This window comes from Balaenoptera musculus, chromosome 1, assembly GCF_009873245.2.
Source record: "Balaenoptera musculus isolate JJ_BM4_2016_0621 chromosome 1, mBalMus1.pri.v3, whole genome shotgun sequence".
Classification (NCBI taxonomy): domain Eukaryota; kingdom Metazoa; phylum Chordata; class Mammalia; order Artiodactyla; family Balaenopteridae; genus Balaenoptera; species Balaenoptera musculus.
Window position 1 is genome coordinate 132,055,917 of NC_045785.1, and position 26,456 is coordinate 132,082,372.

General features: G+C 40.0%; 1 protein-coding gene across 1 annotated transcript in view; it reads left to right on the forward strand.

The window, feature by feature from the left end:
* Nucleotides 1-26,456, forward strand: part of PAPPA2 (pappalysin 2) — a 300,349-nt gene that overhangs the window by 247,099 nt on the left and 26,794 nt on the right. The window contains exons 18-20 of the mRNA XM_036867003.1: nucleotides 740-875; nucleotides 2,966-3,075; nucleotides 14,896-14,967. Coding sequence (XP_036722898.1) covers nucleotides 740-875; nucleotides 2,966-3,075; nucleotides 14,896-14,967 — 318 coding nt within the window. The remainder of the gene's footprint in view (nucleotides 1-739; nucleotides 876-2,965; nucleotides 3,076-14,895; nucleotides 14,968-26,456) is intronic.

Genomic DNA, 26,456 nt, shown 5'->3' on the forward strand with positions numbered 1-26,456 from the left:
GAGACCCCTTAAAAATCAACACATCTGTTTGCACTGATTGTTTAAGGAGTCAAGGAGTTGGCCAGATGAAGGGAGAGTTATTGTAACTCTAAAATCTTACTTTCTTGGGGTTTGTGAGTTAGTGCTACTCTCTGTGTTCTGCCTATAGTATACTTTGTGATTTCTGGGGATGCAAAGCCAAGAGTTACACAAACCAGCATACATGTGGAGAAAGGGACTAGAACTTTGGTGAGATCAAAAGCATCTATGATGTGTCCATTCAAGCAGAAAGGTAGAAAGCACCTCCAGAAAAATTATGAATTAGTTTTACGGGCTCAAACTCATCTTGCAAAAAATCTGACATTTGCCACAAGCAGCATCTGTGGGATAGTAAGGCTGGATCAATGCAAAACAACACCATCGGGGAAAAAAATTCCAAAACTATTTCAGAATACATGGGCTACTGTTGATAGCTCACCGTGTCCTTACATCCAAAGGAAAACACATTGTTAATGAATTTTATTAATGACAAAATTGTTCATGATTCCTTCACATCAAAACAGCAAAAACTTGTCTTGACTTTTTTTTGGCGGGGGGAGGCGGTGGTCAGAAACAACATGGTTTATTATCTCAATATTGTCTTTTAGTCCAGGTTCTAGAAGTTGGAGAACACTACCATTTAATCAGACCACCTTTTCCCCCACTCTAAAAGAAGTTAGCAAAACAATAAGGTACATGTGTTTGACTTTTGATATTCTAGCTTCCCATCCTCTGCACAAAGGAGGGACTGTGGACCGAGGAGTTCAAGTTATGTGAGAACCTGCAAGGGGAATGCCCACCACCCACCTCGGAGCTGAATTTCGTGGAGTACAAGTGTGAACAGGGATACAGGATTGGTATGTTTGGGAAGGGATGCTGACTTCTGCTCCCAAGTAATCCTTAACTAGGACTGGCTGGATCTTGAATCAGATTCATTGTTCTCCCTGAGGAGTGGATAGAAATTCAAGTTAACTCTTAGCTGCTTCAGTAAACGTGAAATTTATGACAAATTTGTGTTTTTTTTATTCCTCCACTCATGTGTAATGTTGTTGCCACTGCTGAGCCATTTGCATAGTGTCTGGTCACGTTACCCACTTCGCAGCAGGCTGAAAAGTGGATTGATTTGTGGCAGGAGTAGTAGTTCTAAGAGGAAAGGTGGAAATGTGTAGACACACACCACGCATGTGCTGGGCGCCTCCTCCCTTCTCTCTGCTGTTGTTACTGGAGCAGAGAGTTCCTGAAGGGAACAATTTGAAATTGCCTTTGCTTGCCTGGCTCAGCAGCCATTCCTTCTGTACAGGGGATTAGGCTCCAGAACCTAGGGGTAACTTCTTAATGCAGTCATTGAAATTAAAAGTCTCTGTGGCCAGGGCCGATTGAAAGTCAAGTTGACTTAAATTTGCTCTGGCTGGACTTAAGCATCATAGAAAAGAGATGCTGTCTGTGGAAAACTTTGTGAGATTAACCCGAAGTTTTGAATTGTACAAGCAAGGAGTAATTTTCCAAGTCATTCTAACGTTTGTAATGCCAGTAGGTATAATTTGAGTTAATGAGAAAGCTTGTTAGTTTCTGAGAATGTTCTTTACCATCTTCAAGTTGCTCTTTGCACTGAGAAATCTTAAGGTCAGGCAAGGAGTAGCGGAATGCTGAGATCATGCTTCTTGTGTGGTGTCTCATGAGAAAATTCTTATCTCCCCACCCTCTAATCTCTAATTTTTACATTAATATGTCACACACACGTATATAGAGTCCTTAAGAGTCATGTAAGTCAGCAAAAAACATTAATAGAAGTAAGTGTGAGCTGAAAAGCAACTTGGAGATCATCAAAATCTTTAGATGAGGAAATAGAGAACCCTGAGAGTCCGCCTTCTTTGAATAGAATTTTAGAAGATACTTAAGACACCACATACAAAGAAATAAAGCAAGATTTTCCTTTAAAAGGCCAACACATGACCAAAATCTCTGCTTCTGATTTCCCCTTGTTTCCTCTTTTAATCACATAGGTTTCTTGGCTGCCTGTGTAATGATCTTCAGTCTAGCGGGCATTATAAATCCACCTTCATGATTTCTGGGCCATTTTTTCCCCAGCTAGTAAAGTTCTTAGGTAGTAGATGTTGCAGTCATAAGCTTCCAGGAAATCATATGAGCAGAAATGGTATTAAAAGTACTTAAAAGGCATCAACCAATCCAGGTAGACTTTGGCTGGCCAGAGTCCTGGAGTGGGGTATTGGAGGTCTACGAGACCAGGAATTAGATCTCTTATTGCTGAGTCATACAGAGATTCAGGGATTCCAGAGGAGGGGTTATATTGGACTAGAAGGAGAAAGGGCACTTGGGCCAAGGGAGTTAACTTGAGGAAGTGGCTCTTTACTAGTTAGTGTAGGAGCATCCCTACAGGTACACAGTAGATGAGTATCGACCCTGCCTATGACCATGTTAATGAGGTGACCTACAACGTAGAAAGCAATTGTTTTTGTATTTCCCTGGTGGCACAGTGGTTAAGAATCTGCCTGCCAATGCAGGGGACATGGGTTCGAGCCCTGGTCTGGGAAGATCCCACATGCCACGGAGCAACAAAGCCCGTGCGCCACAACTACTGAGCCTGTGCTCTAGAGCCCACGAGCCACAACTGCTGAAGCCCACACGCCTAGAGCCCGTGCTCCACAGCAAGAGAAACCACTGCAATGAGAAGCCCGAGCACCACGATGAAGAGTAGCCCCCGCCCGCCTCAACTAGAGAAAGCCCATGTGCAGCAACGAAGACCCAGCGCAGCCAAAAATATAAATTAATCAATTAATTAATTAATTAATTTTAAAAAGAAGTGAGCAGAAAAGAAAAAAACTATTAAAAAAAAAAAAGAAAGAACAATCAAAGCTAATGATTCCAAGATGTAAAAGACTGAGATGTGGGAAGTTCAAGTCTCTTTTGTAAATTTCTGTTCCTTCAGGTGCAGTGTGTTCCCCATCGTGTATAATCCCCCCTAGCGATCCCGTAATCCTTCCTGAGAACGTCACTGCTGACACTCTGGAGCACTGGATGGAACCTGTCAAAGTCCAGGTGAGGAAAGGATCATTTTTATGTGCCGAGGATGTAAGACTGCTGAACAATTCTCAACCAGCAGCATATTCCCTGGAGTAATTTCAGAGGCTTTCAAAGCATCCTTAGAGCAAACAACCGCATGGATCATTCCTAGAGAGAAGGATTGAAAATCAGGAAGAAAAAAGAGAAAAGCTTGAGAAAAAAGATGACCAATATCCAAAAGAAAGTTTAAAAGATAATATGGAAGGAAGACTCAGAGACATAAAGAATGATAATACAGGAAGGAAATTGAAAGAGAAAATTACCACTAATAAAAAAATAGGAAGATAAATTAGAAAAGATGAAAATAAAACTGAAAACAGAGAGAGAATGACTAGAGGAAGTAAGGAAAGTTACCTTTCCTGCCTCCATTTCCCACTCTCTCTAAACCCCAAAATCCTCTCTGGACCCTCTGATATTCAAAGTCAGTCATGAGCGAGATCCATTACATCTCTGAGCTTTCCATTCATTTTCATCCTCATTTGAAACCCTGAGGATTCTGCCTCCCTGCAGGGTCTACTGGTTCCTACTTTCTCTCTCACACCCCTCCTGTCTCTGGGCCTGGGAGAGGAGCAGATGTCCTCCTGTCTCCTCAATGCCACTTCCAAACTCTTCTCCCTGCCTCCTCCCTGAAATCACCCACATTCGAATCTAATGCCAACAGAATAAAACACTCACCACCCTCAGTGCAGCTGTCATCTTCTGACCCTCAGTTCACTCCCTCCCCCGATTTTTTAACCACTTAAGCTCCTGGCTCACAGTCACTTTACCTAATATTCCTGGCATAACTCTTACTGATTTCAACATCCACACACTGGGTCCTTCCCACACCTGGGTTCTCAGTTCCATGGCCTCCTTTGACCACCTTTACCTTCCTGACTTTCTCTCCCACATGCTTTCCTTGGCTTACTCTAATCTTGCCACAGTGGCTCTTGGCTAATTCTTGAACATGCCAGGCACACTCCCACCTCAGGACTTTTGCCCCGTGGTTCCCTCTGCCTAGAATGCTTTTCTCCTGGGTATCTTCATGTCTTGCTCCTTTGCTTCCTTCAGAATTTTACTCAAATGTCAGGAAGGCCTCCTTTGACTACTCTATCTAAAATTTTAACTCCCCTAAAACTTTGTTTCCCTTCCCTCTTTTATGTTTTTCTCCTTAGGACTTATCATGACCATGCATATTTTATATTTTACTCATTTATCTTATGTATTAGTAAGTCTCTTTCCACCACTAGAATAAAAAGGTCAATGAGGGGTTATTGTTCACTACTATAGCCCCAGATCCTAGAACACTAACTGGTATGTAATAAGTGTTCAATAAATATTTGTGAAATGAGTAAATGAAAAAGAGAAAGAAAAGGCTATATAAGATGTGAATGGAGACGATCTTGTAGTCAGGAAGTTATTTCTTCTTAGAATGGGAGGGTGGGGATATCAGAAAGCCTGAGAGCTTTGTTGCTTTATTAGACTGTCTAATAAACAAAAACCTTGGAAGGCTATTCCCACAGAGTCACCAAGAGATGGACGCTAGAGATATACCACATTTCATTCGGAAATCATTCTCAGATTGCTCCTTTTCCCTCACAGGCTAATTGTGCTGTCTTATTGGCAGGGATGTGTGTTAAAGCAGGAGGATCAGGAACAAATACTCTTAAGTATGCTTTGGGGTGGGGGGGTGGGAGTAGCATGACTCTATTAATTCAGTCAGTCACTCACTCAGCAAACACTTATTGGGGCTTACTATGTGCCCTGGAACTGTGCTAAATGCTGGGAACATGAAAAGGAAAAAAATGAGAGTCCTTCTGTTTACAAGACTTATAATATGCCCACGAAAACAAACATTTATAATAATGCAACATGGGAAATGGCTTGCTTGTGGTAGAAGAGCTGTGGGAACACCCAAGAGGAAGCACCTAATTCTTCTGCTCAGGAGCTTTGGGGAGTTGGGGAAGGATCAACAGACCAGGAAGCTTTCCCTCTGGGTCTTAAACTATGATCGAGGGGGAAATTCTAGAGGATAAGGAATGGTAAGAAGTTCTATGTGTCTGAAACCAGGGTATTGCGGTGGTGAGGGAGAGGGGAGATGGGAGCTAGAAGGATGAGATAGGGCAGCGGCAGGTGGACGAGATCCTGTAGGGCATGGCGACCCCTCTTAGGATGTTGAACCCAATGAGAACACTATGCAAAAGGGGGCCCACCGCGAGTGGGAGGGCGCTGGGAAGACCGTATGGAGCAGGAAGGAGAAAGCCAGAAAAACACCTTGTCTGGTTCTCCCATCCCAGCCTTTCTAGACTTTCTGTCCCATTTCCCACAGTCTGTTGTGAAGGTTTAGCTGGAATTACAGTACCTGGATAAAGAACTTCTGCCTCATGTTCACGGAGTGCCAGATGGTCTAGACCCTTTCTGTCAGTCCCTTGAACTCAACTTCTTATGATGAAAGACTTCTCTTTCTCTATAAGCAGCTAAAGGGGGAAAGGCTTGGGATGTTTATGATCCATTTGTTCCACTTGAGAAATGAACTGCTTCAGGAACCCTTCTACAATCACTTCAGCATCTACCCAACAAGACATCCGATGGGCACAATCGATGCATGTAGGGTTTGTCAGGCCAGAGTGCAGGCCTTCCGGTGATGGGGGGGGGGTGGTTTCCCACCTCTGCTTTCCAAATGGGACATTCAGAGAAGAGCAGTTCACTTTTCTTCGTGAAGACAGCAGGGATACCAATAACGGAGACGTGACTATTTCCAAACTGGAAAACAATATCTTCTATTTTATTAAAACCTCCCCTTTCTCAACTATCCTTCGGGGGAGTCATTATTATTTATTTACCTCTATTCCATAGCATTTTGTTCATGTTTACATTCCTAGTTCCTTTTTCAGTGCTGGGCAAATTATAGGTGTCTTAGGAATGTTGGTTGAGTAAGCAAAGAAATTGCTATAGCATCATTTTCTACTTTGAAAGTAAATATATATTTTCTCCTCAAACTGGGAGCACTTGCTGCAGCTTCGTACTGCTATGTATAATTATACCCTTGTCAATTTCAAGTTGCCCACCCCAGAAAGAAAATGCAGGATTTATTTTCTTCTTAAACCAAACACCAAATGTTATCATTTGTATCACTGCATTTATCATGACTATGGTCTAGTCAAGAAAAAGAAGTCAGTGGAAGCAAAGGAAATAATGATGAGGCTATTGCCCTTATGTACCCAGGTCCTCAGAGATGAGATTATGCCCCAACCATAGATGCTCCCATTTTGTGGCACTCAGTGGCTCTTGAGGGGTGGGAAATCTAAGCTTGTCCTCACAAAGAAGGAGAAAGAAATGCCTTATACACCAAAGCAGTTGTATTAAATGAAAGTCTTCTTCGAGTAAAAACCTTGTAACTTACATTGATTTATCTTGAAGGATGTTCCATATTGTACTCAATCTTAAGTTTTGGTGCCCTTCAGAATCACTTGGGCAGTTTGTAAAGGGAGCAGACCTGGGTTCCCCCCTTTAGAGAGACTGCCAAAACCTTGGGGTGTGCATTTTTTAACAAGCACCCCAGGTAATTCCACTGTAATGCTTTGCGGAACACTGTTATTATAAAATAAAATACTGGCAACATAAATATTTTAAGTACAAGTACACCTATTTGGAGCCTGGCTCATTTGTTTAGTAAATGATGATCTCCTATTTCATGTAAACCCTTGCTATCTCCCATACTTCAAATACCTGGTATCTGGCAAGACTACAGAGCAATGGATTAAATTGCATCATTTTCTCTAGTCTGCTTCCAATGACTTCATTCTTTGTAATAAAAATGATATCTTACATTTGGATAACGCTTTATTGCTTTCAAAGTTGTGTATATATACATAATATATATATTTTGGAAATTTATCATTTCATTTGAATCTTCTCACAAACCAATAAACTAAGAAAGGAAGATTTTATTATCCTTACTTTCCTGACAAATTAGATGTTGTCGGATTATCTGTTCAAGGTTGCACAGCTTTCAAGAAATGGAGAGAGCAGTGCAGCCAACTTTTCTGACTCCAAGTTCAGTGATTTCCCCTGAATCACCCTGTTGGCTGTAGTCCTTTTTTCCCCCTGGTGTATGTTTGGGTTAGTTTGCCTATCAAATAGAAAAGAAGTCACTTGCCCCAGCTATGAGAACCTCCTCATTCCCACATTTCCCTTCCCTCCCCGTGAAGTCTAACAAAAATAATTTAGAGAGATATTTCCCTGTAATACTGCTTTTCCTTGTTGTGAAAGAGTTTGTTTTTAAAGAACAATCAAGTATACGTTTTAGGTTCCTATAACATTTATGTGCCTGTCTCTGGGGGTTCTACTGGTTTTTATTCCTGAACATGATACCTGACTCCTAGAATAATATACTTTTCATTAAAGGAAGAATTTCCGAGGATTTAGGTAGTCTGGGGTTTTGATGAAAAACAACTCAAAGTGGCAACTGTCAAAAGAAGAGTGAGGTCCTCCTGGGTTCAAATACTATATGACTTACCCCTTGGAGCCTCTGCTGAACAGCAAGAATGAGGATGGTATTCTCTATCTTGAAGTGTTGTTATAAAAATTCAAAATAACACTTTTGCAATGTCTTGCACAGTTTCTAACACATAGTTCTGAATTATGTAAAAATGGAATTTAAGTTCACTTAGTACAAATCTTACCTTTGGAAATTTCCAGCCTCTCTGAAAAGATATCACCTGCTATCTATAAGAAAGAAAAATATTGTTCTGTAAGTTCTATGCTTTGCTTGTTAGTGTGTGTAGATAGAGGTGTGTAGGTCATTTGTTTTTTTCTGTGCCTTTTACAAATGGGGCTGGGAAGACAATTAATGGCCATTCAGTGCTTCCTATTGGACACCTCTGACTGAAGAAGCAATTTCTAACGGTTAGGAGACTCAGAAGAGAGTAAGGATGAACATATACTATTATTTCTAAATGTTTCAAGGGCATGCTGGCTGTAGGAAACATGAAGTAAGGATTTGAAATTCCCAAATGGACTTTCTGGGCCTTTGTTGTTGTAATGACGTTTTCCTCCTTCACCTACTGCACCCAGGGATTTAGACCTTTCTATGGTGATGGCATCAGCAGAGACGTATCCTTACAAAAGAGAGGATGCCAAACAGAAGGGCTTCTTGGCTGTCAAATAAATCCCTGCTAGTCATGGTGACTGAGCAGTGGAAACTGGCAGCTGGGACAGACAGGAGACAGCCAACTGCCCATTCAGTACCATTGCTCATATCTAGGGGGTCTGAGCTGAGGGTGTAGGAAGAGCTCCCCATGGACTTCCGCTGAGAGCATTTAGTGTTTTTCTCATCCCTGCTTTTCCTCTTCTTAATTTTCTGCTTTTCTTCCTTTTTTCTGTCATTCTAACACCAAACTGTAAGAGTCTTGGGGGTAGGAATTATGTCTTCCTCAATGCATGATTCATTTCACCCGTTCTCAGAACGAGATTGCTGTGTGAAACCAAAGAGCTCAAAGAAGACAATGCCTCCCACCTCCACAGAGCCATTTCTCATGGCAAACCTTTGGATTTTTCCAGAAAGCCTATGTTTGGTTGATTTTTTATTATTGTCCCTTAACCACTGTGTCTAGAGAATGTTTTATTATATCTTGTGACTTTCCTGTTTAAAATAGGAAAATTGACATTTTGACTTACGTTATAAAGAAGTGGTCTTTTGAGAACCAGATTTCATGGAGAGATTTTTTTGTTTGTTTTGCACATAATAAGGCAATTGTTTGCATGTAAATGAGTTTTTCTAAACTGTATTTGAAAATGTTTCTTTCTGAAATACAAAAGTATCCATCATAACATCTCATTTCCCCTATTAGTCTGCTTCATAAATTCAGTTTTCCCAGACTGGATAATCCTCTTTTTCTTTTTTTTTAGTATATCATAATTAGGAATTAGTGAGGACCAAATTAATGACATTTTCCTGTGACTACACACGTTAGGTTTGCAAAGTTCTCAACACTGCATGGAATCCCTCTCTCAACTCCCCAGCTCTTCAACAGAATTGCTCAGTCAAAACAAACCTTATAATTTCTGACTTTGTTTTCCCAAGTTGGTCCCCAAAGGATTAATAATTCCTTAAATAAAATCAAAATGTTTTAAGAGGAAGAGAAAAACAGGAGGAAAAAAAGAAGATAATAGCCTCCAGAAGTCACAGTTTCCCACTATCTGGTCTCCCCCTCCCGTCTGTCCCCTCATCTCCTAATGCTCCCGCTCCCCCCATCCCCAGTGTCCTCTTGATGGGTGCAGTTGTGTGTAACAGCTCCAGTGACACTTGCCACACATCACGGGAGAACAAATCCCTCAGACATGAGTCATGAAAAAATCTTTTTCATCTGTTTAAAACGTGGCATTGTTCCCTCTCTGCTTGAGTAAGTCTCAGGCATCAATTCCCTCTTCTCCAGAGAAGAGTAGACAAGAGTGTCTTGGAGGATGGGGGAAGAATAACCACAAAGTATATTGCAGGGTAATGTGCTATGGTCCAAATAAATATGCAAAATAGCACTGTATTTTATTTAGGGCTGCATACATATATGGTAATAAGGAGATAGATCATCACAAACCTGGGCAGGAGCAGAACTTTGTGATCTGATGTGATTAGTAGCCCATTCTGTCAAGTAACTATTCCTGATAAAAAAACAATTGAGCAATTTTGTATTAGACCTTAATGTTGGCTAACCATCAGTCTTGTGACCTTTAACAACACATTTAACCAGGCAACAGCCTTCATACAGCCCTATGACCATCCTAATAACCCTTAACTGGTTTTCTTTCCCTCTTTCCTCCCTCCCTTCTCTCTCTCTCTCTCTCCCCTCCTTTCTCCCCCACCCCATCTTCTCCTTTCCCATCTCTGCTCTCCCTTTGTTCTTCCTTTCTTCTCTTTTTTCCCTTGCTTTTTCAAAAAAATTAAAATAGTCCAACCAAGAGGAAATCTTTAAACTGGTTTTCTCATGAACTTTTTCTTTTTGAAAAGTTTAAAACAAATCCTTGGCCCTTAGTTTTCACAATTGATTCATCTGAGAAGTGGCTTGCTAATAGTATAACAACTATAGTTATAATTATATACAAATGTATAGAAATAATAATTTTAAAATTCAGAATAGTTGTTACTAATAGGGAGGATGGAAGGAGAATGATGTTGGAGGGACATATATAAGGGACATTAATTGAATCTCTAGTGACAAACTCTGGAAGCAGATAAAACAAAGTGTTATGATTTGATAAAGCTGGGCAGAGGATATAAGGTTGTTTTTTCAGTTATTCTCTATAGCTTTTCAAATGTAATATATAGGATTATAATTTGTCAAAAATATTCCAGAAAATAAGAAAATCATATTGAACTGTTAAATGATAAACTGAGGCATATTAAATATTTTAAGAGTTTATCTGAGCAAAAATCAATTCAAATCGGGTAATGCCAAACCGGGTTTAGGAGTGCTCTGCCAACAGCACCTGGGGAGAGACTTGATTATAAAGAAAAGGCAAAAGCAAAGTAAGGAAATTATTGATTGGTTATAGCTTAAAGCCAAGTTGGTTGTTCATGACTGATTGCCCTTTGGTTTCAATTTCATAACCTTGAGGCATTGACAGGCTTAGATTTTGGTTTGCTGCCACAGGCCACCATGGCATTAGAGCCACCTCAGTGTAATGGCCTCCTTGTTTAATTAATTTAACACACCTCACCAGGAGCTAGCCCTTCTATGCCAACTTCTCACTAGTTTTCCTCCCATTTCACTTTCCTCTTTCACCTCGCTACCACAAATGTGCCCATAAAATGTAGGATCTGAAAAACATTTGAAATTTTCCTCCAGTTTTGATCAGTAAGTAGTTATTCAATTACTTCTATATGCAGATCTTTTCATATGAGATGAGTGACTTTCATAGGCCAGAAGATAAAGAAGAAACCTAAAGATACAACAACCTATTTAACGGTTGACAAGTACTTGTTGAACATTGTCTCTCTCTAAGTCACTGAAATAAGATGTGTGAGCGGGAGAGAGTCCCTGTTCTCAAGGATTTTGCAGTCTAGGAAGGTATATGACACAGGTACCAGAAACTTTTGTAGTCTGTACAGAGATCAAGGAGGTTGCCAGTCTGAATTAGTCTTAAGACTGAATTATAGAATATTACAAAATTCATTGAGATGGGTATTGTCAATTCCACTATCATGAGTTTATTGAACAGATGTAGTTGCACATGTATAAAATGATTTATACATAAGCTTTGTTTGTTAAAGCGAAAGACTGAAAATAACTTTAATATCCATTAATATGGGTCTGATTAAGTAAATTAAGGTACATCCATGAAATGGAATAATATGCAATCAATAGAATGCAGCAACCCATATACCATAAAATAAACAGAACACCAAGAAATGTTATGAAGTGAAATAAAGTTAGACAATCAAACAATAAACTAAAGCACTAAATAAAATTATAGTACTTTATACTTTGTGTGAGGAAATAAATAATTTTATATACGTATGTATATTCATAGACTATCTCTGTAATGACATAAAAAAGAACTAAAAATAGTATGCAAGACATTGAGTAGTTGGGGAGATTGTGTATCCTTTTATGTTTTTTAGATTTTATACTTTGAACATGTATCACATAATAATAAAATTAAATTACATAAAAATACAAAGATGTAGGGGAGCTCCCTGGTGGCCTAGTGGTTAGGATTCCGGGCTTGTGGGCCAGGTTCAATCCCTGGTTGGGGAACTGAGATCCCGCAAGCCACATGGTGTGGCCACAAAAAAAAAAAAAAAAAAAAAAAAATACAAAGGTGTAAAAAATAAATTGGAAATAATAAGAGAAAAGAGCACTGGAGAATGTATATGTATAGCTGATTCACTTTATTATAAAGCAGAAAATAACACACCATTGTAAAGCAATTATACTCCAATAAAGATGTTAAAAATATATATATATATAAAATAAAATGAAGGCCCACTACTGATGCAGAGTAGAGATGTAGAGGCTAGTACTACAAATGGAACAGTGATGAAAAAAAGACTGGAAAGAGAGATATCACAAATTTCACAATAAATGGTAATTTCAATTTGCTTCAGCAGAGCAAATGAAGAAGCTGTTATATGAAAAAAAATGCACATGTGTTGTTTCCATCATATAAGTATTGAGTAGCATTTCCTAAAGTGAGTTCCACAGAACATTAATCTGGAGAGATGTTCACAAAAGAAAACAAAAAGGGTCTGTGGTTAAAAAAAAAAAGAGCACTGGAGAAAAAGAATTAAAAGTAAATACAGACAGACTCTTTTCCTTTCTTTCTTTCTTTTAGGTTTTTTTTTCTTTTGTTTGTTTTTTTCCTTTGCAGTGTAGTTTTAGAATTTCTCAAGTATTAGAAGATCAACACTCCTGCATGTATTAAGGTGGTGGATGGAGTAGAAGGTATGAAGGACATAAGAGAAACTGATCCAGTCAGTTCAGAGTGTTCTGGCAAGTTCTGGCTATGGTCGTCATGTGAGGGTGCTGAGGCTAAGTTCCCCTTCATGTGGAGGAATTGATGTACTTCCAGCTACCTCCCCCCATAGACTTTGAGTTCTTTAAGGGCAGTGACAAGATTGGTGGATCTTCAGATCCCTCTTGCTCCCTGAGGAAACTGGGTCATAGTGAGTGCCACATTTAGTCTGAATTGAATGACTGACTGACTAGGGTGGGGACTGGGGGTCCTTAATGGATTCAGTGCATGAGAAGGAATAAAGTTGCCATGTATTTGCATTTCAAGGGTTCAAATTACTGCATTTTACCATTACCATTATCTGGTGACAAAACATTCAGAAAAAAAAAAAAAAATCCAGAAAGTTTCAAAAAGCAAAACTTGAATTTGCTGCTTTCAGGCAACTATTTCCATAGCATTTACATTGTATTTACAGCTATTTCCATAGCTTTTACATTGTATTAGTTATTATAAGTAATCTAGAGATGATTTAAAGTATAAATAGGATGTTATATGCAAATAGTATGTCATTTTATATAAGGGATTGAGGATCCTTGGATTTTGGCATCCGCGGGGGTCCTGGAACCAACCCCCTGTGGATATCAAGGAATGACTGTATATATTTGATTATTCTTTTTTTTTTTTAGTGCAATGATAATTTTTAAAAATTTTTTATTTATTATTTTTAACATCTTTATTGGAGTATACAATATTGTGTTAGTTTCTGCTTTATAACAAAGTGAATCAGTTATACATATACATATGTTCCCATATCTCTTCCCTCTTGCGTCTCCCTCCCTCCCACCCTCCCTATCCCACCCCTCTAGGTGGTCACAAAGCACCGAGCTGATCTCCCTGTGCTATGCAGCTGCTTCCCACTAGCTATCTATTTTACGTTTGGTAGTGTATATATGTCCATGGCACTTTCTCACTTTGTCACAGCTTACCCCTCCCCCTCCCCATATCCTCAAGTCCATTCTCTAGTAGGTCTGTGTCTTTGCAATGATAATTTAAGCAAAGTCGCCTTCTACATTATTACAGTATAGAGTTTTGAATATCAAAAAAATTTTTTAGGGTTTACAGTATTTATTGCCTCTTTAGGGAAGCTGTGAAGGAGGACTTTTAGTTTATAGTAATATAACTCCAGAAAAATACTGCAGATGCGCATTTTCATAACTGACTCTGAGGTATATACTCATATACCTACAGCTTAATATATGCAAATGTCTCCAATCTGATTATTGTACAGTCTTAGCATTCTAGAATGTATAATTTTCAATTACTGGAGTGCTGTTTTATGTAAAACTCATATCTCACAATGCATCATTTTTCTTCTGGTTTCCCTGAATTTCTATTGTACTGAATTTAAAATGTGAGTATGAAAGTCCACAAATGGGTGGATTGGTAGCAGGTTATAAAGAGAACTTCCTTTTCTCTTTGAAACATCTTTTGGGACTTTCTCTTTTCCTGAAGTGTATCTTTTGAAATCTTTATATACAAAAATTAAAAGAAAAAAAACTCCATGAAAGTGAGTTATTATTATTCATAAAGAGTAGACGACTACTTGTTTAAAGGCACATCAGGAAATGGTCATTGGGCCCTGGTCAATGGTCAGAGAAGGTCACCAGTGTTTTAACACAGACACATTTTCACACTCTCACCATCTTAATGTTGGTGCCATTTTGAGTCCTGGTGGTTTCACATTAAGCTTATTTGTCCAGTGCGTAGACCCTCTTTTATTTCCCACAAGGAGGGCATAAATGGTGCTAACAGGAGTTGCAGAGAGTGCAGTTTGGCCCCCACTCCTTGCTTGGGCCCTCACATCTTGTGATCTAGGATTCCTGAGATCCATTTTTAGTTCAAGACTCTTCTTATGAAGCTCTATTTCTCAGCCTTTAAAACTCCACGGTCCTTCCTGATGAGCACAAGCCAGCTCACAGTTTCTTGTAACTTTATTTAAAATTTCAAAACAAATGGAACCAATATTATGCCTAGAGCCAAATTAAAGTCATTTTAGTATTGAGGATGCTATTTTTAACCACACCTACACCATTCTGGAAATTTCAATAGCTCAGGGAGGGTGAAGATGATGAAGAGAATGAAAGATGCCCTCCATTAAGAGATTCTCCCTTGGCTCCACCTGGCAGAATTAGCAGTTCCACGGGAAAGAGCAGACGATGGCTTTGGACCTCTTCATGCAGCACAGCTGGGGCTTGCTCCTCAGGGAAGGGGTTGGGCTAGTGGGGTAAGCTCAGGATTTGCCCCTTCTCTCGCTGACCAGGTGTCTTTGCTTTTGTTTTCTGTTCTTTCCGTCTTCCCCTTCAGAGCATCGTGTGCACTGGGCGGCGTCAGTGGCACCCAGACCCCCTCCTGATCCACTGCATTCAGTCCTGTGAGGTAAGCCACCTCCCCTCCCCCAAACGCAGACCAGAGCTCTCTGTTCTGCTCAACTTATGGAGACTTGCGTCCTTCTGCTTCCATATTTGCCCTTTCCCAGCTCCTATGTCCTTTGCGTGATCTCTTAAATTTAGCTCCACAATCCCCATATTACAGATATTAGGATTTCTGATTTTGCCTTTTCTTAAATTTTAACAAAATCTCCAGGGTTCCATTTTAAATGGCTTAATAAAAGTTAAAAGCAAGTCAGAATTATTTATGGTTTTGGGATTCTCTAACCGGGCCTCACTGGAGTTTAGTTAGATCAGAGTTTTGCAGATCAGTGGCCCACAGACAGGGGTTTGGCCAGCTCAGTGTCTAAAAACGATTTTGTTTTGGTTGCTAATGCTTAAAAATTGGGATTTTCACATAAAATTCATATGTGTATACGTAACTTTACACACACACACCCCAAGTAAAAATAAATATAAAACTCTTTGTGCAAAGATTTTTCTCTTGAAAAACAAGAATATCTGACAACTGTGGCAACAGTTAGCTGGATCTGAGCGGCAGCTACAACACCAGAAGGGCAGCTGCCCTCCAGTTCAGCGTGGTCCTCACCAGACTCTGTAGCTTCTCACCTACTGGGCTTCTCTCATTGACATCAACTGCCTGGGTCACGCAGGCATCTCTGTTTTCAACCTCTGAGGAGGTCCTGTAGTCCACTGTTGATTAACCCAAACTAGACCTTTACTACCTCAAGGAATCCTGTTTACTTCTCACACAAGGCATTCCCCTAGCAGTGGGGGACTCAGGGGGATGTGAATTCCTTAACTAGATTAAGAGTTTTTGCAAGGAAGAGTCAAGAATGAGGCAGAGCCTTGCTGAGGGAGATTGACCCAGGAACCCTGACATGGGAGCTATTACACTCACACACATACACACACACACACACACACACACGCACGCACACACACCATTTAAGCCCTCTCACCCTGGGTACAGCCAGTAGCAGATACAAATACTGTAGTCTCAGGCTAGAGTTAGGCTTTGTCATCAAAGTCTTTCACTGGAAGTAATTAAGCCACTTAGCAGCAATGCTCAATAATTCTGGCTGTGCCTAGTGCGCTAGAGAGAGCTGTTTAACTTGCCCTTGACTTCCAGCACCCTCCCCCTGCATACACACCCAACCCACATGCCTGTTAGTCCCTAGATTCTCCTGTATCCCTGTTTCTCTTGATCTAATTCTGGGAAACTAGGATCTACATGAGGCCAAAGAGGGGGAAATTGTGGGGTTTCAGACAAAGGGAAAGCTGGGTGGGGAAATGATACCAATAAAATAGCATCCTGAGAGTACATCAGGAAAAATGCTAGCATGGAGTGCGCTTTGTTACGTGTGGGCCAACAAAGCAGCTCGTCTCCTGCCATCATTAGAAAAACAGATGGCAGTGGGGTGGGGAGGGGAGGGAGTGACTCATCCACTGGGCAGGGGGTAGCAAGGGGGACGAGGAGGCCAGGGAAGGAAGGAGATAAACAGACAGAGGATTTGCGAACTTTGGCGAGATCAAAGGGGTCCTGAGAATTCCCTTCTGTGGCTTCCAGGCGTGATCGCAAGAGGGAGGGTGGATGGCAGGGCTTGGAGCTGGCTTCAGTGTTTCCCAGAAGGTTACAACACAGAGCTTTCCCCATTTGTCCTCACTCCGTGCTGCACCCCAGCACATGCTCTGGATCCCTTATCCAGAGCTTCCCAGGCTTCTTTCAGCCCCTTTGTTGGTGTGACAAGGAACAAACCTGCATTCCCTCTTATGACCCCTCTGCCCAACTGCTATCACGCACAGCTGAGGCTTGACCACCACACACCTGTTGGTACCCACACTCCAGGGCTTCTCAAAACATGGCCCCTGGACCAGAACAAGTGGCATTGCCTGGGAACCTGTTAAAAATGCACATTCTCAGGCCCCATCCCAGACTTCCTGAATCAGAGACTCTGGGGGGTGGGGATCAGCAATCTGTGTTTTAACAAGGGCTCTGGGAGGTTCTGAAGACCGCTTAAGTTTGCAAACCACCTCTCTGGTCACTATGGGAGCAGATAAGAAGGTTCCTAGACTATGGATCCCTAATTTGAAGCTTATTTGTCTAGGAATAATTCTAGCCTACATTATTCATTCATATTCTGATTATTCTACAGTATTTCCCGTGACTCTCTGGGTAGGACAAGATTTGACAGGACATGATTTTGCTTCTGGTTTCCCAGCAAAGGCTAGGAAGAGAAAAAAAACACTTAGAGGGGTGGACAGAAGGAACAAAGAAGAAGAATCAATACCTGTAGAAAAGGAAAAGGAATTGGGCAGAGCGGGGCGCATGGGGAGAAGTAGAAACAATTGTGAAGGAATAAGTAATAAGAAATGCAGAGAGGGAGGACGAGGATGGAAAAGAAAGGACAAGAGCGGCTGAAACTGGCCTGTTCTAGGGGCAACTTGGCAGGCACTTAGTTCTTCACTGGAAAAAAGTCAACTAAATATATTAGGGAGAACCAAAGAGTGTCAGAGACAGACGGAGAGGAAACAGACCCTGATGCAAGATAAACCGAAGAGGGTTAGGTGGGTGAGAGCAAGTTTTAAAATGTGTGGCACAGAAATCTGATACTTTGTACCCTAGTGTCTAAAATGGGTTTTCTTTTTTGGCTTTCCAATAGCGAATTGAATTCTAAGATGTCCCCTTAAGACATTCAACCTCATAAGAGTGAAGTACATCATTCTTTATTGGTCTCAGTAGGCCGAGGCATTGAACCAATCCCCTCACTCTCCCACTCCACGCCTGCGTTGTGTCACTACTGCACCTCTGTTTGTGTCCTATCCCCTTGGCCACAGAGTTTTAGCCTTCAATTCTCCACTATCTATGCCTCTCACTTTTCTTTAAGAGACAGCACTGAAGGTTCCCTCTGAAACATCTGATGTAAATAATGCCATCTTCTCGTGGTGACTTACGCTCCCATTTTCTCAAGAGCACGTGTGTACCACATATCTGGAGTCGAAACCTGTTCATGCCTTAAATTCTATTTTTCTAGTTGGTTCTTGTGTTTCACCTTCTTGACCCAGACACTCCTTGTATTTTCTATTTCTTTTGTAAGTTGCAAACGGGCAGGGAGTGGTAATTTGGTTGGTGGAGAAGTTTTGAAGTTAAACAAATATAGGTTCAAATCCTGGGTCAGCTGAGTGGTGTAAGCCTTTGTGTCTTAATCTGTATTGGGAAGCGGGGGCAACACAGCCATTTTAAGGAGTTGTGATAAGGGATTAATGTGATAATGGACATAAATGTTTAAGCATCATGCCGTTCCGGGTCCGTAGTAGATGCTTATAGGGTGGTGGCAACTGTTATGCGCTATTAGCCACTCTGAGAATGCTTACTGAATGAGTGCAGCAGAAGGCAGGGCAGAGCTGCTGGGTGACCTCAACGTGTTTAGATGCAAACTCTGAAGATGGGAAAAGGGAAAGAACAAAGGAAGAAAGGGGAACAGACCATTCCCTGGAGACCCTCTGAGAGCCACAGTTTGCAAATCACTTGGAGACAGCTGCTGAATCTAATCGGTCATGAGGAGCTCTACTCATTCCTACCGTTGCCCTCGTTGGAGCCTCAACATCTCTCACCTGGGCTATTGCATTAGTTTCCTAATTGTTAACCCTAATCCCAGACCTGTGCCCATTAAAATTATAGACAAGCACACAAATAGTCAGTGATAACTTTGTAGAAAACAAAGACTTATTCTGCCAAATGCTTGGCCAATTGAGTGCACTCTTTTCCCAGTATGGGTGGCGGGGAGGGTTTTCCTCATTTTGTGGGGTGATAATTGAAGTGAGTGTTCACTCCGTCAATGAACACATTATACCGTCAGATCATATGTGTTATCTTCTCTCTCTTTTTCCTTCCTTCTTCCCTCCCTCCCTTCCCTCCCTCCTCCCTCCCTCCCTCCCTCCCTCCCTTCCTTCCTTCCTTCCTTCCTTCCTTCCTTCCTTCCTTCCTTCCTTCCTTCCAAAAAGTCATATTTATTAATTCTAACAAAGTCTACAGTCCTAGGTTCCATTAAACTAAGAACATCTTGTTCTCTAGGGAATGCAGCTGGAAATAAAGACCACATTTCCAGCCTCCTTTTGCATAGAAATGACTAATTTCCTTCCTGTAGGATGACTAAAATTGAGTGCCCATTGACCTACATTTTGGTTCTGCTTTTTCTGTGAGCACGTATTTCTTACACGTTTGTTGTGCTTGTCAGCAGCCCCCCATTTTGGATTACAATTTCTGATATTCTCTCTTTAACATTTTGCAGGTTCTTGTAGAATTGTGCTTTTTCAAAAAAAAAAAGGGGGGGCAGCTGTGGAGGAGGACAGAGGTGGAATGATGTCAGAAGAATTAGGTTCAAATTCTGAGTCTACCCTTGTAGCTACGTGTTGTATCTGTCTGGCTTTCTCTCAAAAATCCTGTGAGAGTCAAGTGAAATAACTGATGTTAAGGTGCTGTGTAAATTGCCAAATAATATAACATATTTGTAGTGGTATTGCCTAAGGAACGATATACATCACTATGTAAGGATGGGCTCTTATTGAAACAATTATACATATTAAGAATCAAGAAAGAGTCCACTCACACCCAGTTTATATCTTTATGAGTATTATATACTGCAGGTGGCCATGGTTAATTGATGTTCTTGAGGCTTCCAATAAAATTTAGAAAACTCTTTAAGATTGTTTTGGGTATTTCAAGTAAGTCTCTCTGAACATGCTACTATTTCTCCTATAAATTCTTATACATACCCTTGTAAATGCCTATCATCTCACTTATCACATTATTTCATTATATGACAGGTCTGTCGTTCCTACAGTCTGTGAGCTCCTGAGTTGTAGGATGTGTTTTATTCCTTTGAAAAACACAGGCCTAATTCTTCAATGACACCTGCTTCTACCCCTCTAAAGGCAGGGAGAGAGAGTTGAAGGTAGACCTTTGATTTTGAGAGTTTCAAATTGAGAACGATTATATTAGTTTTCTGAGGAGTAGCACAGTGGAAGGAAAGGTAGGGAAGCAGTAGAAGGTGAAGGAGAGAATTACAACCCTGTCATGCATAGAATCAGAAAGCTTTGCAACAGGGGCAACCCAGAGGAGCCAAAGGAAGGCTGTCAGGGGTCCGGAGGCAGGCTTGAACCTCAGTTCCAGCCCTTAGTACATGTTTCCTTGGGCAAGTCCGTTAACATCTCTGAATTTAAGTTCCTCAGCTTTAAAATCAGGTGGATACAATTTATCTTTTAAACTTGTTGGTCAGATACCTGATTCAGAAAACTATGGAGATGCACCCAGGGGGGTGTCGTTTGGGGGCCTTTGAAGAGGTCATAGCTCAGGAGAATGTGAGTCATGCTGATTTTTCAGGACTAACTGGAAATCTCCCTTGTTTGGGGGGATTTTTGCCTTCTACATAGATTTTGATCTTTCTGTTCAGATTTGTGGCCTTAATGGTTAGCTTTGATTTCTTACTCACTGGATGGGTTGCATTTTGGAAATCTGTTGGCACCGTCCTTCCTTGGCTTCAGTCCAAGGTCAGTTCTGCTTTTGGTTTTGCTTCCATCCTCCTGGTTCTAGCTGGCAAGAGAGAACTCAGACTAAGAAAGGGTGGATATGAGAGTCAGAACATGATAAAGGATGAGCAAGCACCTATTGTACGAATGTTCAGTAAACATTAATTGAATCTCATTTATCAGTAATACTGAGTGACTTCTGTTACTCACCAAAAAATTAATGCTTCTTCCCACTATCTATTCTAAGACAGTGGCAGGCAATACATATGTAGGTGCATATACATTAAGTGAGTGAGAGGCCAAGCTGATCTAGAGGAAGATTAGGTAAAGGATTGCTTAGTAAGACTCTTTGGAGTCCCCATCCAATCATTTTGATGTTCTCAAAGGAATGGGGAGCTTACAGAAGACTGAAAGTAAAGCTATGTAGCATGTACCATTTTAAAAGAAAAGGGGGTTGAACAATAAAGCCTATGGGCCTGCAAGCTTGGTTTTTCTACTAGGAAGAGTTCTAGGACAAACTTCTCTAAGTCCTGTATTTATAAGGGATGTACTCTCCTTTTCAGTGTGATGTTTTGTGACAGAATGATTGGTCAAAGAGACAAAGGAGAAATCACTTTTTTAATTTAGCAGGTGTGTCATTCTAGTCCAAATGATATACCCCTAATTTAAGAAGACACCTAAGGAGTTGACCACATGTTGGATCACTACTGTAGATTGTGCTGAACTGGGATGGTCCATCCAGTGGAAAACTCAAGACTTATTCTGGCCACACCTTGTCTTTACTCATTTCACATGGGCAATGGACTCTGCTGATAGTTTTTTGTTTTTGTTTTTAAAGTGTGCTTAAAAATTACTTGGAGTGCTTATTTTCAGAATGTAGATTCTTAGGTTCTGCCCCTCCCTCCCAATTTTTTACATATCAAGTCTTGTGTGGAGTCCAAGAATTTGCTTTTTTCAGAAATACCCCAGGTCCTTCTAATGTAGGTGGTCCTCAACTGCACTTTGAGAGGCACTGGGCAGGAATGAATTAATACACTCAAAGATAATTGATGCAATAGCATCCACATCACATCTTGGAGAAAAAGGTTCCATCTACCAATAGTTAACCATTTATCTATTGGGTTCTCTTTTTAAAAATTAATTTTCATTGGAGTAGGGTTGCTCTACAATGTTGTGTTAGCCTCCATTGCACTGCAAAATGTATCAGCCATACACATACAGATATCCCCTCCCTTTTGGACTTCCCTCCCATTTATGTTACCACAGTGCACTAGTTAGTTCCCTGTGCTATACAGCATGTTCCCATCAGTTATACATAGTGTCAATAATGTATATGTGTCAGTCCCAGTCTCCCAATTCCTCCCACCCCACCCCTTTCCCCCTTGGTGTCCATACATTTGTTCTCTACGTCTCTGTCTCTATTTCTGCTTTGCAACTAAGATCATCTATACCATTTTTCTAGATTCCACATATATGCGTTATTATATGATATTTGCTTTTCTCTTTCTGACTTACTTCACTCTGTATGACAGACACTAGGTCCATCCACATCTCTACAAATGACCCAATTTCATTCCTTTTAATGGCTGAGTGATATTCCATTGTATATATGTACCACATCTTCTTTATCCATTCCTCTGTCGATGGACATTTAGGTTGCTTCCATGTCCTGACTATTGTAAATAGTGCTGCTATGAACATTGGGGTGCATGTGGGTTTTTTTGAATTATAGTTTTCTCTGCGTATATGCCCAGTAGTGGGATTGCAGGGTCATATGGTAATTCTATTTAGTTTTTTAAGGAACCTCCATACTGTTCTCCATAGTGGCTGTATCAATTTACATTCCCACCCACAGTGTATGAGGGCTCCCTTTCCTCCACACCCTCTCCAGCATTTATCGTTTGTAGATTTTTTGATGATGGCCATTCTGACTGGTGTGAGGTGATACCTCATTGTAGTTTTGATTTGCATTTCTCTAATAATTAGTGATGTTGAGAATCTTTTCATGTGTTTCTTGACCATCTGTATGTCTTCTTTGGAGAAATGTCTGTTTAGGTCTTCCAATAGTTCTTGAATAAATGAAGAAATCACCTGAAATAGAATAACATTAGAAAGATCAAGGATACAGGTAAAAATATCTGGCAGACAGTGGTAAAACTGAAATTCTTATAAACCAGAAAAGACTTAATTGTTTTAAAACTACAGTTAAATTTTTTAAATGATGGTTCATTGTGGGTAAACAGTAGCCTGACTATGTTCTTAAAACGACAAGCTACCTGCCAATAAGTGTAAGTGAGACCAACTGAAAACCCAAGTATTTCATTGCCTATCGTTATTCTCACCATCGATCTGATCCTGTTTTCTCTCTGGGTCCAACTTTTGTAGCCATTAGAAAACACAGAACATGTTGAAGGTCACAAAAATAATATCAAAAGCTTGATAATAATACCTTTGGTGAAAAATAAAAAGAATTGGGATTTTTAAACCTAAAAGAGAAGGATAAAGACTAATGTAGTAAGTATTTTCATGTAGTAAACATTTTATATACAGAAGAGTTAACAGTCAGCATGCCCCAATAACAACAGGAAAGAAAATAATGGGCTTAAAAAGCTGAATGAACTATTTAAAGTAAATCTGTGTGAGAATATCCTGGAACTGTTAAACTTTACAGAAGTTTATAAAGGGAACTGTTTAAAGGCATATTAGTCTTTGGAGCATTTTAAAGGGGTGTGTATTGTCTTCTCTCTGATTTTCTGATGTCTCAGACACAGATGATGGTTCGGTACTCCGTCTCCTTGTAAATCTATCACTCCATGGATTCAAATGTAAATATATTTGTGTTTTCTGTAGGCAACCAGTAGAGATATCTTTAAGTGTCATGACTATAACGAGTACTACCTTGATAGGAATTTGTATAGGAGGGAATTGGGAGTGGAAAGACAGGGGTGAGGAGGCCTTGGGGACAAATTTAGCTTCAGGGAAGTGGCTGCATTTACTTAAATGTAGGTGGGCAGTTATATTGTTTTTACACATTTAGTAGCTGATATCAACAATGCTTCCATCACTAATTCATTCCATCTGCTCCATCATTCCTTAGATTCTTTCTTCTGTGTTGTCTTGGACCTCTCTCTGCCTCCCTTTTATTATTTGTATTCCAGATGGTAGCCCTGTTAGCTATGTCTGAGACATGTGCTTCTTGATCACTCATGGGCACTGCCTGGGTTTACTGCTGTACCTCTAGGACGTGGGGGCCGATATATAATTCATGAGGTGGAAATGATGGCATGAAAATCGAGTTTTTATTGCACCTTTTTTTCTTTCCCAGACTTTGAGCCCAGAAGGGGTAGAGAGGAGCTAGAGTCAGACTAAAATGCCCCATTTTAGGAGACGTGCTTTATACTTGGGTGCAGAATGCCTGCATGCAGATCTGAATGTGATGATAAGAGATGGGGGTGGGAGAGGGTCACAGGTTAACCAGCATGTGATAAATACCCGAGAAATAAGTGATTTTTATGGGCCTCCGCATGATGTGTGGCCCTTTTGGAGGAAGACTTTTATTTCTGTTAGGGTTTTGTCCCCTTGTTTTTTAGGACAAGATGTCGTATATAAATATATATAATTTCACTCAGCCTCATAGTGAAACCTGTTCAGCCATTCTTTTCTCAAACTTTTATCCTTTTTGTTGGTAAGGTTTATCTCTATTACTGTGCTTTAGTAATGCCTTTTTCATCACTAGATAGTCACAAATTTCTTTTAATAAATGCTCAAAACTTGATCTTTGAAGTGTGACCAGATGGAATTTCTACTGATCTTTTCAAAAAAACCTCTCACCTGAGTATGTCTTTATAAATTCCTTATTAAAAAGAGAAAAATGAATCTTTTTTTATGATACCTGTATATAGAAAACCAAATGTTCCAACCCAACTTTATCACTTTGGGCACTGAGATTGCAAAGTTGTTTAACTTCTCTTATTTCCTTTTCATTTACATTTTGTCATTTAAATGATAGCCAACAATTAAACTTCTCTTTGCCACATTTTAGCTGTTTACAAATCAGATATTATAATCATTCTTTCATGCTTCTCAGAGGACAGATCATATGGGCTTACTTTTCTTTGACATTCTTGCCAAGTTCTTTAGTATCTATGGGTGAAAAGAAGTTAATTAGGGTGGAAATAATAATGGCTTAGCAGCTAGTAATGAGAACAGCTACTCCACTTCTGGTAGGGATAGTGTGGGTCCTCACAAATCTAAATCTAAATATGTGTTAGACGTGCTAAAATCCAGAGAAAAAATGAAAATTAACTTACATTGGAACTGTCTTCCAGGCTCACTGGCTGCCAAGTTCCAATCCCCTCGAGATTTGTTTGTGAATTTCACCGCCAGTTTTGTGCAGTCTCTTCACTGGCCTGGAAATCTGGGCATGTCTTTAGGCTTGTCCAGAATCCCGTTTGGTTCAGGGCTCTACTTTAGATACTCCAGTTGGAATCTCTGAAAATCGGACTCCAAATGTTAATTAGGACTAGTTTTTTCATACTGAAAGCTAAAACCATTGTGTTTTTTTCCCCTGCTTTTTAAAAAAGTAAAACATTAAAAGCACAACCATGCAAATTGTAAAACCTCCTCTAGATTAACAACATTCATGAGAATTTATACTTAAGACTGCCTGGGAACCACACTGTGACATCCCGGTGGGCTTTCTACCAGGCTGCATTTTGCTTCTTTTGTCTTCTCCAGCCTCGTGGGTGGGCCACTTTCTCACTCTGTTAATTCTGGTTATGACATGGGTTTTTCCCTTTTTCTCCTCCAACCACACCCTTTTTCTGATTTACTCTGTGCTTTTCCTTATTGTTCTGTTCTTTTGATTCTTCATTTCTAGTCCAACTTTGCAGACAATTGAAATATTACTCACCTGTAAAAATAGCATTATGGAAATGCTACCTTCTGTTCTTCAACTTGGCTTCCTAATGATCATGCTGAGATTATAAGAATTAGCAGTAAGCAAATATAATCAGATTATATCTATAAGTAACTCTACCCCTTTCCTCTTCTCCTAAGGCCTTTCTCCACTAAGATTTCTAACTGTGCTCCTAAACTATGTTTTAAATACAGTCTGTGACTCAAATATGTTCACTGAGACTGTTCTTAAAGTCCATAAAGCATTGATTAGTTTACCATTTACCTTCATGGTCATTCGCATATGCCTGTATTAAATAGTCATATTGACAAGCCCTTTCAGAAAGTTCATATAATTTGAGTCATTTCTAATTTATCCTACTAAAATAGATATTCCTTTAAGTGAAATTATTTTATTAAATACCTGTTGTTTGTGACTGAGGGATAGCGAAGTACTCTACTAAGTCTCTTACACTTACTTTTTAAAAGTATATGAAGTATATATGTATACCTATATACACATGTGCGTGTGTGGGTATGTATGTTCTGACTAACCCTATAATGAAATGGTGACCAGAAAAGGGTGACTGTCCCAAACTGATTGCAGTTATTTGCAAATTGCCGCGAGTAGCAGGCACAGCAGAAAGGATACACATTTCAACCCTTGACTAATGGGTTTAAATCTCAGCTCTGCCCTCATTAGCCATATTATCATGTAATATTTTTTAAACTTAATTTTAATTCTATAAAAGTACTACTGCACATGTACCTAGTTTAAAAAGCCAGTTAGCACCTCTGGGTTTATTTGGAGGAGTGACAGTGCCTGCCCCTCTCTGGCTAACCTCAGCCGCTCTTGGCAGACACTACTCTTCCATATCTTTTCTGCTTCTCCTCGTCACTTCTTTTATTTCATCTGGAAATTGCATCTATAAATATATATCTATATCTACATATATCTATACACTTATCATCTGTTTAATAATGGTTCCACTGCCAATCTTGATTTTTTTTTTCATTTATGGAATTATTTACTGACTTCCTAATATAGAAGGG